Below are 14,189 nucleotides of genomic sequence, written 5' to 3'. Positions count from 1 at the left end.
ACTACCGAAGCCATAAACCTCGACATGACTAGGATGGTAATCTCCAAAGACTTGGCGTGTACTTCAAGGATTGCTCTATAGCCGGTACATTGACAACCGACCATGTGTATAACCTACACCCCCCGGTGCATATATAAGCCGAGGGGTATAGTCTTTAGGGGCACGATTACCAGCCTTAGGGTTTAAAACACAATTATGTGATCTCGAGGTAGGTCTTCTTGTACTCTGTACTCCATCACATCAATACAATCAAAGCATGATGTAGGGTTTTACCTTGTCGAGAGGGCCCAAACCTTGGTAAATATCGTCTCCCTTCGTCCCATGTTACCATTGTTCCTAAACCTACGGCTCGGGACCCCCTACCCGAGATCCGTCGGTTTTTCCACCGACACCTACTCCTTCCTGTCCCATCCTCCCCTGTTGCAGGTGGCGGCTGGTCGATCCAACGCGTCCACCGCAAGCGGGCACTCGCACGAGGTTTGCGCGACTTGAACCTCATTGTGGCGGAGGAGCGGTGCACCCTGCAGCGGCCGGTGGCTTCAGTGCAATCAACATCGGTTCTCTCATAGTAGAATGGCGGGCGATGACTATGGTGATAGATATCGGGATGCATTATCTCTGGGTGAAAACCCAGGGTTTGCCTTATCGTATGATCGGGCAACGTTAATGTACACCCGCCCTTGTTGAAGGCGTTGGTTCAAAGATCTATCTGCTTCGAGATCATAGCCATTGATCGTTGAACCAACCAATATTTTTACGCCGCGACATTTTGCGTCCTTGTTGAAGGCGTTGGTTCAAAGATCTATCTGCTTCGAGATCATAGCCATTGGTTGTTGAACCAACCAATATCGTCACGCTGCGACATTTTCGCGTGACATTTTATTTTTAAGGCATTGCACCCTTTATCAACCAATATGGCATCATAGGTACCCTTTTTTTCTCGCGAATACGCAAAAGCCTTGCGTATCTTTGCATTGATAGATAGAGTAGCGATACATGGGAGTCTTACAAGATGAAGGATAGGCTAACTAGCTCGTACGCAATGATGGCCAGCATCATTAGCCTTGGCACATAGACGATGGGGTGTGCTGCCCGATCTGTCCTAGCCTACGTCTCCGGCAAGATGAGGGCCATGCCCTTGGCGCCGGCGCGCGCCCATAGCCGCGCCTCCTCCTGGATCAAATGCACTGCGCGTCCCATGGCAGGCTGGTCACCGTCGAAGAGGCAGCTTCCGGTGTTTCCAAAGGTGCCATGCAGTGAGGACGACAATGGAGGCCAGGCCGCGGCGAAGAGTAGCCGAGGTGTTGGAGATGGCCGTAGAGAGCCAGCTGGCGAAGTCGTCGTCATGTGCTGGGATAGCGGTGGTGAATCGGCACCACGAGAGCACCTCGTGCCAGATTTGCGGGAGAAGGAGCAGCCCGTCAGGATATGCCGCATGGATTCCGGCTCTTGGTCGCATAGTAGGCAGTGAGGCTTGTGGGGAAGGCCATGACATGCCAGGCGATCGGCAGTCCAACACCTGCCCATCAGAGCAAGCCAGACGAAGAATTTGATGCAGAGCGGAGCCCATGGTCTCCAAGTGATGCGCCAATGCGGGTCAGTGATGGAGCCGGCGAAAAGAGATTGATAGCAGGAGCTGGCAGAGTAGATCCCTGATTCAGTCCATCGCCACGAGAGTCAATCCTGGTCGTCAGCCAGAGTCATGTGCCTGAGGCGCCGCCAGAGCGTGACATACTGCACGGTCATGGCCACGCCCATGGCGCCGTGGATATCGGTGATCCACGCCTGGTTTAGTAGGCTGTCGCGTACCGAGCGTGTCTTGCACCGGCGTTTGGGCACCCTGTAGTAGACCAGAGGCGCGATCTCGGAGATGCTTTTCCCGTCCAACCAGTGATCTTCCCAGAACAAGCAGGACTCGCCATTGCCAACGGACCAAGTGGTTGAAGCCCTGAAGATGGCCTGGACCTCCGGGCAGCGGGGGATGTGCAGGTGCTGCCACGGGCGCGAGGCGTCGGATCTTTGCAGCCACATCCAGCGGGCGCGCAGTGAGATGCCGGCTTGCTGGAGGTCCGGGATCCCGAGGCCGCCGAGGGAGATTGGTCTACATACCCGGCGCCAGTTGACCTTGCAGTGGCCTCCACTCGCGTCTTTCCGGCCGTACCAAAGGAAGTTCCGTATCAAGCGGTTGATGCGCTTTAGGATGGGCGGGTTGATGGCCATCGCAATCATGATGTGCGTTGGCATGGCCGAGAGAACATGATGTCACAGGGCAAGCCGGTCGCCCCTCAACATCAAGGATGACCACCACAGCGAAAGCCTGCGCTCCAGCTTGTCGATGATGGGTTGTAGAGCAGTGGAACTGACTTTGCGGATCGACAATGGCAGCCCGAGGTAGGTGGTGGGGAAGTCTTGCAGCGGGCAGGCGAGGTTCATGGTGATCATGGCCCGGTCCGCGTCCGTGCACTAGACGGGGGAGGCCGCGCATTTGGCATAGTTGGTGTGCAACCCAGAGGCTGCCCCGAAAACCCACAGCAACTCGCGGACGGCAGGCAGGTCGTGCCCATCCGGTCGATAGAAGACAACGACGTCGTCGGCGTAGATGGAGACGCTTAAGGACATATGACGCGCGGTGAGTCGTTGCAGCACCCCCTCGCTGGCCGCATGGCATATGAGATTGTTGAGTGTGTCGATGACCGTGAGGAAGAGCATCGGGGACACGGGATCCCCCTGCCGCAGCCTGCAGCGGTGCTGGATGGGTGGTCCGGGACGCCGTTGGTGAGGACTTGTGTGTTGGCCGTGCCGAGGAGTATGCATATCCACTTGCACCACCGGTGACCAAATCCAAGGTGGCGTAATGTCTCCAGCAGGAAAGCCCAGGATACGGAGTCGAAAGCATGTGCGATATCAAGCTTAAGCATGACACATGGGTTCTTCAGGTTGTGTAGCTGGCTCGCTGTTCGCTGCACGAGCAGGAAGTTGTCGTGTATGCATCGGCCGGTGATGAACCCACTTTGGTTGGTAGAGATCATGTCATCTAGGCGTGGCGCGAGGCAGAACGAAAGCACCTTGGTGAAGAGTTTGGCAACGATGTGAATCAGGCTAATCGGCCGATAGTCCGAGAGCGATGCGGCGTCTTGCTTCTTGGGTAGGAGGGTGAGTAGCACCTCATTGAGCCGCTGTAACCCGTGGCCGTTGAGGTTGTATAACTTATCGAACGCGGCCACAAAGTCGTCTTTGATGGTTGCCCAAGAAGCACAGAGGAATTCCGACGTGGAGCCGTCCGGGCCGGGCGCCTGTCCCTTCGGGAGCCGCCGAACGGCCTCGCATATCTCACTCTCAGAGAAGGGGAGCTCGAGGTCGAGCAGCTGGAAGGAGCGTGGGTCTAGGGCATCCAGGTCGATGGATGATGTGCGCTCGACGCTGGTGCCGAGGATCATCGTGAAGTGGTCGAAAGCGGCTTGAGCGATCGCTGCCTGGCCATGAATGTGGCTGTCACCGACCTGAAGCTGGAACATGTGGTTCTTGCGGGCGCGTTGGGCGGCATGTAGTCAGAAGAAGGCGGAGCCCGTGTCACCAGCTTTGAGGAAGTTTAGCCTCGTACGCTGCCGTGTTAGGGATCGCTCCAGTGAAGCCAGCCCAAGGTACGCGGCTTTGAGCCGTCATCGAAGCCAGGCCTCGGCCGGGGAGAGCACTCGCCAGTCTTGCGCCACGTCAAAGCGCACTATCAGCTCACGGATGATGGACAGCTGCAGCGAGACGTCTCCCATCGTCTTGGAGCTCCAATGCTGCAGGCACTTGGCAGTGGCACGCAGCCTCGCGAACATGCGACAGAACGGGTCTGGCTTAGGAGCGCATGATCAGATGCCGCGGATGACAAGCAGCGCAGCATGCAGCTAGGGTGATCGGTCGCCCAGCCGACAGTGCAGAGGACGCGGTCAATGCGCTCAAGGGTCGACGCCTCGCGCTCGTTCGACCAGGTGTAGCGTCGGCCGTGTAGGTAGATATCCTGGAGCTCCTCGTCGGTGATGAAGTTTCTAAAGTGGCGCATGGTTGCCCGGTGCAGGTTCTCGTTGTTCTTGTCCTCGACGCACGCGATCATGTTGAAGTCGCCCCCAACTAGCCATGGCCCAGCGCAGCAAGATCTCGTGTCATGCAGGTCAGAGAGGAAGGCAATCTTGTCCGGCTCCTCTTGGGGCCAATAAACCCTCGTCACCCACCAATGTGGGCTGCCATCGCGTGGTGTCACCAGCGCGTTGATGAAGTGGTCGGCGATGGTAGGATGAGAGAGGGAGACGATGTCGCTCTGCCATGCAACGAGGATGCCGCCGCGTGTATCCGTGGCCGGGAGGAAGAAGTAGTCGGCAAACGGGGCGCCCATTGTTTCGCGGACAAGGGACGACGAGAAGGCAGCGATCTTTATTTCCTGAAGACACACGATACACAGGTTGGCTGAGCGGATGACGGAGCGTACATCGCTACGTTTAGCAGGGCAGTTGAGGCCCCGCACGTTCCAAAATATAACCCTTTGGTTGTGCTCCATTGGAAAACTAATGATGTCTCGATGGGGGGAGGGGGTAGCAACAGGAGTTAGGCCTCGGCGATGAGCATAGGTGGAGCGTGCATTGAGTCGGAGGGGTTGGTCGGCACCTCCCACCCGTGGTAGTCCGCAAGCGCGGCGATCATGTCGGCGGCTAGTGGGCGATCAAACATGCGCGCGTATCTCTCAAGTATGGAGTCAGAGATCGGCTCGTCTTGCTGCAGCAGGCCAAGACGAAGAAGGAGCACTCGCTTTGCCTTCATCTCAGAGTCTAGGCCGCGATCAGCCTTGGCAATACGTCCACTGCAACGAGGCGTGAAATCCAGCGGGACGGCGTTGCGGCGGCGGCGCGGAGGCAGGGGCAGTAGGACAGGCGCATTGGGGCACTGTATCGAGGAGACGAACCGCTCCAGCCGCTCCCCAGCCGCGCAATCGTGGCCATCGACGGCCGGGATCCCCTCCGTGGCGCATGTGGCAATGATTATGGCCTGGCAGGCGTTGGGCCCGCCATCCACGTCCTGCGCCTGGGTTGGCTGCTGTGTCACGGGGCCATGCAAAGCGTTGCCCGGCTCCGCGGAGGCCTCGGCCTGTAGCACATGGGCGGGGGGTGGGGCTGGCTTTGTCTGCGCCATGGTGGGCCTGGGATGCGCCGCCTGCATGCCGCAGGCCGGTTGGGAGATGGGATTAGCGCAGAGGATGGCAGGAATCTCTGGCCTGTCGGTGGCAGGATGGGCAAAGGCAGCCCTGTCAGGGGAGCATGGGGCGTCGAGCGCAGGGACTGGCACCTGTGGTGGGCACAGCGGGGCCTGGTCGGGCGTAGAAGGCTGACAAGTGGCAAGCCCGTGCTCGCCAGGGCTGACCTGGGGTGGCAGCGCGTGGGTGTCGCGTAGCGAGGATCGCGTCAACCCATTGACTATGGCGCCCGAGGTCGACTGGCGGCCGACAGGCGAGGGCCCGGGTGTGGCAGCAGCGATCCATTGGCGAAGCGCGGGCCCGCAAGCAAGGACGACCGCCGTGGACGGGTGGGGCCCCAGGATGCCCCGCCATCCGCGGTACGGAAGACGCGTACCACGGTGGCGATGTTGGCCTTGGTCGGCGGTTCCAGCTTATCGGGTGCCGGACGGTGACGCCCGAGAGGAGCGCGGTGGGAAACCGTGTCACCGGGGCCAGCGTGGAGGGAGCGGGGGTGACGGGGGGTTCGCGTCACCGTCGTTGGCGCCGTCCGGCGAGCGCGGACGTGCTGGCGGAGGCACCGGGAGGCGGAAATCCTCTGAGGCGGTGACCAGGGTCTGCACTGGCTTGCCGAGCATGCGCCAGACGAAGCGCTCGGCGCGGTCGGGGTCGGCATCAGTGTTGACGGCGTATGGCTCCGGGAGCAGCAGGTCGGTTGAACTCGGGATGGTGTCGGGGTTCGCAGTCCATGCCGAGAACCTGAACCTGGACATGTCGCTGCCGTCGCGGGTGGAGGGTAGGAGGTGCTCGATCTCGAGGAATGGGGAGAGCATGGACTCGACAGAGGAACGGTGCCACGCTTGGTCGGGGAGGCCGACGAGCTCGACCTCCACCCGAACACGCAGCTGCACCGGCTTGCAGCCGGCCGAGTGACTCCAGGGTGGATGATGAGCCTGAAGCGCGGCGAGCGCAGCGGACGCAGGGCCACCCTGGAGCGGGCCTCGGCCGAGGAGAACTTGAGGAGGAACTCGTCATGGCCGCGGCTGTGGACGGAGAACTCGTCGTCGGCGAGGCGGAATCTCTCGCGCAGCATCCCAGCGACCTCCTCGCGACCGATGCCCGAGCGGCTGCCAGCGACGGTGGCCGTAAGGGCGCGCTCCCGCAGCTCTGTCTCGGTGGCTACCACCCTAGTCGTGCGCGGCAGGTAGCATACGGCAGACGCGGGGCGGAGGGCAGGGTGGCCGGAGAGCACGACGGGCGTCTTGCTCGAGGTGGTGAAGGAGTTGCTCTGAGAAGAGTGCGACGGCGAAGCTGAGGCGGGCGAGGACCGGCCCCCACACCCGGAAAGCGCGGGGTGGCTTGGGCCGGCGACACTCGCGCCCAAGCTCGTGGAAGAGGATGAGACTGGGGAAAGGCAAGGCCGCGGAGGGGAGCCGCAACGACGCTTGGAAGGCGGCTCAGCAGAGGAGGCTGGAGAGCGCGGGTTAGGGCAGTCACGTGCGACGTGGCCCGGGAACCTGCAGCGGCGGCAACAGATGGCCCGGCGGCACTCCGAGCGAGGATGGCCTGTGCTGAAGCAGCGCGGGCACTCGCCGGGCGCAGCCGCGGGAGGGGAGCGCCGCAGAGGGGCGGGATCCGCCCGGCGACGACGAGGGGAGCGGCGGCGAGGGCGCTTGCGGCCGCGCGCAGACTCCCAAGGCGCCTCAGGACTGACGCGGTGAACCTCGGATCTTGGCCCGGGGCGTGGCAGAGGCTGCGAGTCACCCTCGGAGGACGCGAGGGGCTCCTCGCAGAGCACGGCCCGGAAGGAGCGAGGCGCGGCGGGGCTAGCAGTGGAGGGGCTTGAGTCCAACCAGCGTAGCTCGCGACCGCGGCCGCCGGTGGGAGAGGGCGAGGCCATGCCCAGGGGGGAGGTGGGCGGCGGGGCCGGGATGGCCGCCGTCGAGAGCGGTGTACGCCGGAGCCGGAGTGACGGGCGGCGGTGTGCACGGAGCGGGAGCTAGAGCGGAGCCTGAGCCTCAAGGGAAGATTTTTCAACCTTCAACTGCAATTGCATATGCATCATAGGTACCCTTTATCAATCAATATGACATCATAGGTTTGGTGGAACGATTGGGTGATGTACTATGTGGATGGCCTCGGAGTTTCCCCCTTCCATGTATGTCGATTTGTTTGGCACTTTGAATAATTAATAATATATTGTTGTGTGCATCACTCAATGCAGAAACCCCAAGGGTATTCCCCTCTTTGAAAATGAAAACTAATGTGAGTTTCATGACCATAATCTAGGTATTCATGTGTCCAATGACCGGCGTGAATATTGGGGACGAGTCCAGTGACCACGGATGAATGCATTTGTCTCGGAGATTATGAATAGCTTTTCTTTGGAAATGCAGATTGTGACTGCAGATGAGATGTTCCTAGTTAAGGAGCATCTACTCATTTCCCAGGCTTGAAATTCTTTGGAGGCTGCCTGGGAACGGACAATAGTTGCACCGAGTTCTCGAAGCAGTGGTGGAAGCCGAAATGCGGGTAGCGCTCGTACCACGTCTCCTGCGGCTCGTGAGTGTCCCAGTGCTCGCCACTACTGCTCCTCCCGTACTTGTGCACCCAGCCGGAGCCGTTGTGGCCCTCGCCCCAGGTGCGGTTCCACCGGTCCCCGTATTTACCTTCCCACCATGTCTCCCCCTGCTTCACGCCGTGGCCGTTAGGGTCGAAATGCTCATCCCACTTGTCACCCCATTTCGACCACCCGTCGCCCTCTGACCGCTCGGCCCATTTGTCCGTGTATTTCACGCTGCCTCCGCTGCCATCATACGTCTCACCCCACCTGCAGAGGATCAAATACTGGGCTTCAGCAATAGTATCTTATTTTGTTGCAAGTAGAAAAGCTAAGCTTAATTATCATATAGAGCATGGAACCATGGACAAATAGAATTATTATAAATAAAGCTACTGATGACTCTCATACCTTTCATGCCAAACATGAGCATGCCCAACATCCAACGGAGTGTTTGGATCCAAGCTGCACCATTTATCAGCCGTTTTTTCAGCTTTACCGCTTGAATCATATTGCTCCCACCATTTCTCTTGCCACTGCTCCCCTTTGCCATTCTTTCCCCACTTGTCTGCGCTCTTCTCCATATGCATAAGACCAGATGTGAAGTCCTGAAATGGTTTAAAATGCAGCCACTTGATTAAACTCTCATCGATGTATACAGGCATGGCATAGTATCTCATCGATGCAGCTCCTACTAGGTCACACAGTGAATGCTGTGCAATGACCTGAGCAGGCACCATTTGAAACGTTAATAGTACTAATTTAATATATACTGCATGTTTTATGCGCTACACAGTGAATGCTGTGCAATGACCTGAGCAGGCACCATTTGAAACGTTAATAGTAATAATCGTATTTAATATACGCCACACAGTGAGCAGATAATGCTACTCATGGTACACCACCGGTGTATCGAAAAAGAGAAAAAATCACCTGCCACATCGACTCCTTCCAGTATTCCCTCCAAACGTTGCCCCTAGCATCACGACCGGACTTCTCGGAACCTAATTCTTTATGATCAAACCGGTCTGAAGCCTCCCAGTACTTGTCTTCGAATTCAACAGAACCATCAGCACTTACTCCCCTGATTACAGTCCACTTACAAACAACACCATCAGGCCTCTGTTCTACACCGGTCTCCTTCCACCACTTTGAACCATCTGGGTCTATCCCATGGGACGACTTATCATCACTTGTACTGAGAGCTCTAGCCGCCTCAGCTGCATTATTTGAGAACTGCGTTTCAAATGCTTCCTCTGCATCAGCAACAGGCTTGGCCTCGGAATCAACATTCTCAGGCTCCGCAAATGACTGGAAGGGAGGGAGAGATCGATCTTCCTTCTTCTCAAAGAAGGAGGTCACGAACGGAAGGGATAAGAAGTCTGCTGACCGTTCTTTTTCCATTAACATCTCAGGCTGACCGGAGAAGGAATCCACTTTCTTTGATGGTTTCAAAACAATATTGTTTTCTCTCGGTTCACTGCTGGTGTCCACGGGTGGTAACCACGACCAGAAATCCGGACCAGGAGTACCAAGCTTGGAAGGATATGAATCCCCAGAGTTTGTCACTGAGTAAATAAGAGATTACTGGTGTCAGAGCAGAAGCATAATTTTACATGGAACGGAGGATGTTGTAATAACTAAAAGTTCGCAGTTAAAAAGCACTCCAGTAACACTAATGGTGTCCTTTATAAAACAGTATTCTTCTCAAGAATGCTCTATACAATGTCACAAAATGGACATAACCTAAGACATCAATTTATAAAATCAACATGGTATTATCATAACTGACCCAGTACCCACGTCATCTTCAAAATAAAGCACGAATACCACTGTCCAACTCAACTGATAAATCCACTTAGCCCTTACCAGAATACCACTGAGCACGAATGCAACTAGACAGCGCACAGATCGGGGGCACCTATGTCAGTGTGTGCTATTGGTAGGAATTGAGACACGAGAGATATCATTCATCGCTTGCCATTTTAGTTTCAGTTGACAATTTCACCCTTAGGGGGTGTTTGTTTAGAAGGACTTAAAAGTCTCTTTTATCCCATCTAAACCAAAGAAGAAGGACGGACTTATAGAGACTTAAAGTGTGCATTTGGAACTTATGAAAGAAGACCCTGACGGAGAGTCTTTTGAAGATTTTTAGTTATAACATGGTCTTTTAGTCATGTTTAGTCCCAGGAAGACTAGCGACTTTTAGTTGGGACTAAAAAAATCCTAGGATTTATGAACCAAACAGGGCCTTAATTTTATTGGATTTATTTGTTGGATTGGCCGTTTATGCCAAACTCTTTTGAACGACTACTACCTTTGCTTATGTCAGGCTAAAAGGGAAACTTCTTTTACGCGAAACGCGAAGCTAGTGCGACGTTCACGGGAGAACTCACGTGCGCCTGGTGGTCGTACCTTTTGCCGACTGCGACGCCACCGGTACGCTCCTCTGCCCGGAGCCCTGATCCTCAGGCCCCTTTGCGGCCTTGCGCGAACCAAAAACGTCGCCCGACCCTATCACTCCGGTGGCCGCCGCCGGCTTCTGCGGCTGCGGCGGCGGCGGTGGCGAGGACTGCGGCGGTTCCTTGAGTACAGCGCGCGCGGCGGCGAGAGCGGCGGCGGCGCGGTCGATGACCTGGGTGCGCTGCACGCGGTCGCGCTCCTCCCGCGGCACCCGCAGCATCTCCTCGAACCGCGCCGTTCTCCGCTCCACGTCCGCCTGCTGGGGGGCCTCCGCCTTGGCAGGCGGCGGAGACGCCTGCAGCCGGTACGCAAGCTCCGCTGAGCGCCTCTCACGATCCACCGCCTTCTTCCACATGTCCAGGTACGACGGCCCCCCGCCTCGGCCCCCATCCCCCGAGACCGCGCGGACGACGACGACACGCTGCCCGGCTCGATGTCGGGCATGGGGGAGGAGGAGGCGGCCGCGCAAGCGATGGAGGTGGGGAGCGGCGGGAATGATGGGGGCGGAGTTGGTCGCCATTCTGTTGGACTCCGAGTGGAGAGATCAGAGGAGTCGAGAAGTGTGTGCGAGAGTGTGGAGGAGAAGGAGAGGGTGGGCCCTGGTGTCTGCTTCACATGGAAGGGGAAGGGAGCGAGCGGTTCAACGGACGAGGTCGGTTGCTGCGCGCGCCTCGGCCTCCAGGTGGCGTCTTCAGCGGGCCGCTCTCCGCCGTTGGTTCCCTCGGCTGAATGGACGGGTCGGGAGTGGCCTATGAATCCAACGGGATTCTGCTGGATCCGGGGCCGAGCGATTCTACTGGGAAGCAGTTCACTTTTTTTCTTCTTCTTTCGGGTGACTTTCTGTTTTTTTCTTGCCGTGTCTTTTTTATTTTATTATTATTGCCGAGAGTTCACTTTCTGTTTGCCCTGCCGTTTATGAGTTTCCCTCAGCAAAGAAAGGTAATCGTACGTAACCATTTGGCCGGAAAGGTGTGCCATGTGAAAAGACACTACGGCTAATGGGTTGTCGGAGAAGAAAAATAATGGCACGGGTATAATTTTATCAGACACATAAGAATTCACGGGGGCTTTCCACACTGCTATTTGGTACTCCGAATGTGAGGACGACCACATGCCCGTCGGAGTCAGGTATGGAACGGTGGAGAGCAGCACCAAGGCAGTCAAGTGACAAAACGACCTTGCTATACATAGGATCAATTCCCGTCCAACATGTACGGTTAGAGACAAATTATAGATGATCTAATTTGTGGGCCATAACATTTGCAGTCTGGTCGTATCGCTGTCCGACGAAAAATAATCGTACGTAGAGCAGTTTCGGTGACAAAATAGTGGCGATGGTGGACGGTGGGATGGCCCCGTCTGGAGCGACTGTCATGGTGCAGGTGGGAGTCCGATGAGGGAAAGAGGCAGAGGAAACCGCCGAAATTCTCCCGTGAGTCAGGTGTAGATTATTTTTAGCCCGGGGATTTAACTGGGATGGGGCAGGATTGCCCTCTCCCTTGTTTTTGTCGGATTCAAGGCTCCGCAGACCCAAGAAGGTTCGAACTTTGGTGCGTGTGCGAAGAACTCAACCTCTCAAGCTTGCCTACGCGTCGCCCCGCATCCTAGCCTAGCCGGACTCGCATGAAGGTGAGGAAGAAGATGAATACATCAGTTTACCCAGATTCGGGCCACCTTGCGGTGTAAAACTCTACTCCTGCTTTGTGGTGGATTGACATCACGAGGGGCTGAGGATGAACTAGTACAAAGGATAAACAACCTTACGAGGTTCACGGTGAGGGAATGAGTCGCCTCCTCTACGGTGGTGGCTAACCTATACTTATAGTGGTCTCGGTCCTCTTCCCCCAAAATGTAGGCGGGAAGGGATCCTACAGTGGCCAGTTTGAAAGGGTACAAGCAGTACATGTTATCCTGACGAAAGGTGGTCTTCGTTTGCAAAGCTTCCAGTCCCGACGGGGCGGTGGGTTCGGCAATGACATACGTCATGCCGCGCCCGTGGTCTTGGTCTCGTTGCATCGGAATTAAAACATTTGCCAGATCCCTCGGGAACCCACGCCTGCGCTTGCCTCCTTAGCACCAAAGAGGAAACTGCCTCCTGGCGTCCGCCTGGTCTTGGTTGTCACGACTAGCGTCATGGTAACCTCATGAGGCTGGGTACATGCATAGAAATCTCTGCTCCTCGGGAGGCCGCCTGGGGAGGCCCCTCCCTCCGGAGGTCTTGGTGTCGTCCACCTCGCGAGAATTGGCCCCTCGCGAGGGTCTTGTCTTGGCGGTCTTGGAGGTGGGCCGTACCAGGCCGTCGAAGGGGCCACGCCATGGGCCGCATGCAGGCAAGTCTGGGTACCCTGGTTCCCAGAACGTCGACAGTAGCCCCCGGGCCTAAGGCGCGCTCGGACTTGGCTTCGAGACGAAGCCAAAGGCCAAGGGCGGAGCGCCGCGGGCCCTAATCGCCTGCAGGCAAGGCTGACGCGTGGCGCTCGATGGCACGTGGGTTCTCCACTTCCCCATCTCGCCTCGGCAACCGCCCGACTTGATAACTGCCTGGTGCATGCAGCGGGGCCATCATGGCTTGGAATGTGAGAGGCTGCCGGTTAGCCTTCTGTCAGCGTTCTGGGAACGGGGGTACCCAGACTTGCCTGCCTGCGGCCTGCGGCGTGGCTCAGGAAGTGCCCCAGTACGGCCCATCTTCATCAACACATACTCAAGACCCTCGCGAGGGGCCAAGCCTCGCGGGCGAACGACAGGAGGCTTCCTCGGGCACAGCCTCGTCAGGCTGGCTCGCGAGAAGGCGGAGAGATCAAGGCGGGGTACCTCACGAGGTGCCCATGACGCAAGCCATGATGACCGAGGCCAGGCGGGCGCCAGGCGGGCGCCGGCCTGCGCAGAGTCCTTGTTTCCTCTTTGGTGCAAAGGGGGCAAGCGCAGGCAGGAGCATCAAGCAAAGGCAACCATTTCGGTGCCACAAGACCAAGACCAGTAGGACGGCAGGATAGAGGTCATCGTGGATCCCAAGCCGGCGTCACCGTCAGGGTCTTTGGCAGGCGAGGACCGACTTTAGTCAGGATAAGTGTACTAGATGTTCCCCTTTTAAAATGGCCAATTGTTGGCGCCCTTCCCGCTCAATATTTGGGAAGAGGCCCAGGGCCTCCCTCTATAAATAGAGCTAGCCACCAAAGAGAGAGAAAGAGAGGAGATTTTGGGTAGACTAGAGAGAGAGAGGGGCGACTGAACTCACCCAAGCAGTTCATCGCACCAGCCAAGAACAGCCCCTCGCGAGGCTGTTCTTCCTTGTATTATTCATCATTGGACCCCTGAGGCAATCCACCACACCACAAACTGAAGTAGGGTATTACACCACAATGATGGCCCGAACCAGTATAAATCTCGTGTCCCTTGTGTTGTTCTTCGTGTAGTTTAGATCCTTGTGGGCGACGAGACGTGGGTAGGCAGGAGGTGTGATCTCCGCGTGCACCCTAGAGTTCGAACCTTGAAGGTCTGCCCGAACCCGAAATCCGACATTTGGCGCACCAGGTAGGGGTGCACCGGAATCCGCCTTCCGTCGCCTCGTGTTTCGCTGCCCGTCGCATCCATGTTAGACGCTCGTCGAGCCCGCGCCGAGCGCCGGGCCGCTCTCTCCACTCACGTCGCCTAGACGCCCCCCGTCGGCGGGCGCCCCCGCCGTTCCCCGTCGCCTGCCGTCAACACCGCCACCGGCCCGGCGGGGAACGAGCAGCAGGCGTCGTTCCTGCATCCTTCGGTGCAGCGAGAAGGCCGCACCGCCACCCCGTCGCTGACCCCAGCCGGTTCTTCGTCCCACGCCCATCGCGCTCCTGCGGACCCGCACGCCGCGCTACTCCTGGCGCAGGAGCTCCTGCACTACCGTCCCGTCGACAACCTCTACGACGAGTGGCTCGCCCGCATCACTGAGCTCGTCAGCGCCGCTGGGGGCTCCCCTGC

General features: G+C 57.6%; 1 protein-coding gene across 1 annotated transcript; it reads right to left on the bottom strand.

Moving 5' to 3' along the window:
• Window positions 1–7,372: 7,372 nt before the first annotated feature.
• On the bottom strand, window positions 7,373–10,831 carry LOC119295996. The gene is made up of 4 exons (XM_037574418.1): window positions 10,185–10,831; window positions 8,703–9,337; window positions 8,181–8,377; window positions 7,373–8,039 (listed from the first exon to the last, which is right to left on the bottom strand). Exons 1-4 carry the CDS (start codon window positions 10,750–10,752, stop codon window positions 7,649–7,651), a joined length of 1,791 nt encoding a protein of 596 aa, XP_037430315.1. The 5' UTR covers window positions 10,753–10,831; the 3' UTR covers window positions 7,373–7,648.
• Between the last annotated feature and the right edge of the window lie 3,358 nt (window positions 10,832–14,189).

The sequence above is a fragment of the Triticum dicoccoides genome, chromosome 4B (assembly GCF_002162155.2).
Source record: "Triticum dicoccoides isolate Atlit2015 ecotype Zavitan chromosome 4B, WEW_v2.0, whole genome shotgun sequence".
In the NCBI taxonomy this organism is placed as follows: Eukaryota; Viridiplantae; Streptophyta; class Magnoliopsida; order Poales; family Poaceae; genus Triticum; species Triticum dicoccoides.
The sequence above is the reverse complement of the archived record's forward strand: the minus strand, read 5'-3'. Positions and strand labels throughout refer to the sequence as shown.

Bases quoted from the DNA above. Each gene is read 5' to 3' on its own strand.
- LOC119295996 (XM_037574418.1), bottom strand. From the start codon at position 10,752: ATGGCGACCAACTCCGCCCCCATCATTCCCGCCGCTCCCCACCTCCAT. The intron at 8,378-8,702 runs GTGATTTTTTCT...AAACCATTTCAG, and splicing joins GGAAGGAGTCGATGTGGCAG to GACTTCACATCTGGTCTTAT. The intron at 8,040-8,180 runs GTATGAGAGTCA...GATCCTCTGCAG, and splicing joins GCTCATGTTTGGCATGAAAG to GTGGGGTGAGACGTATGATG.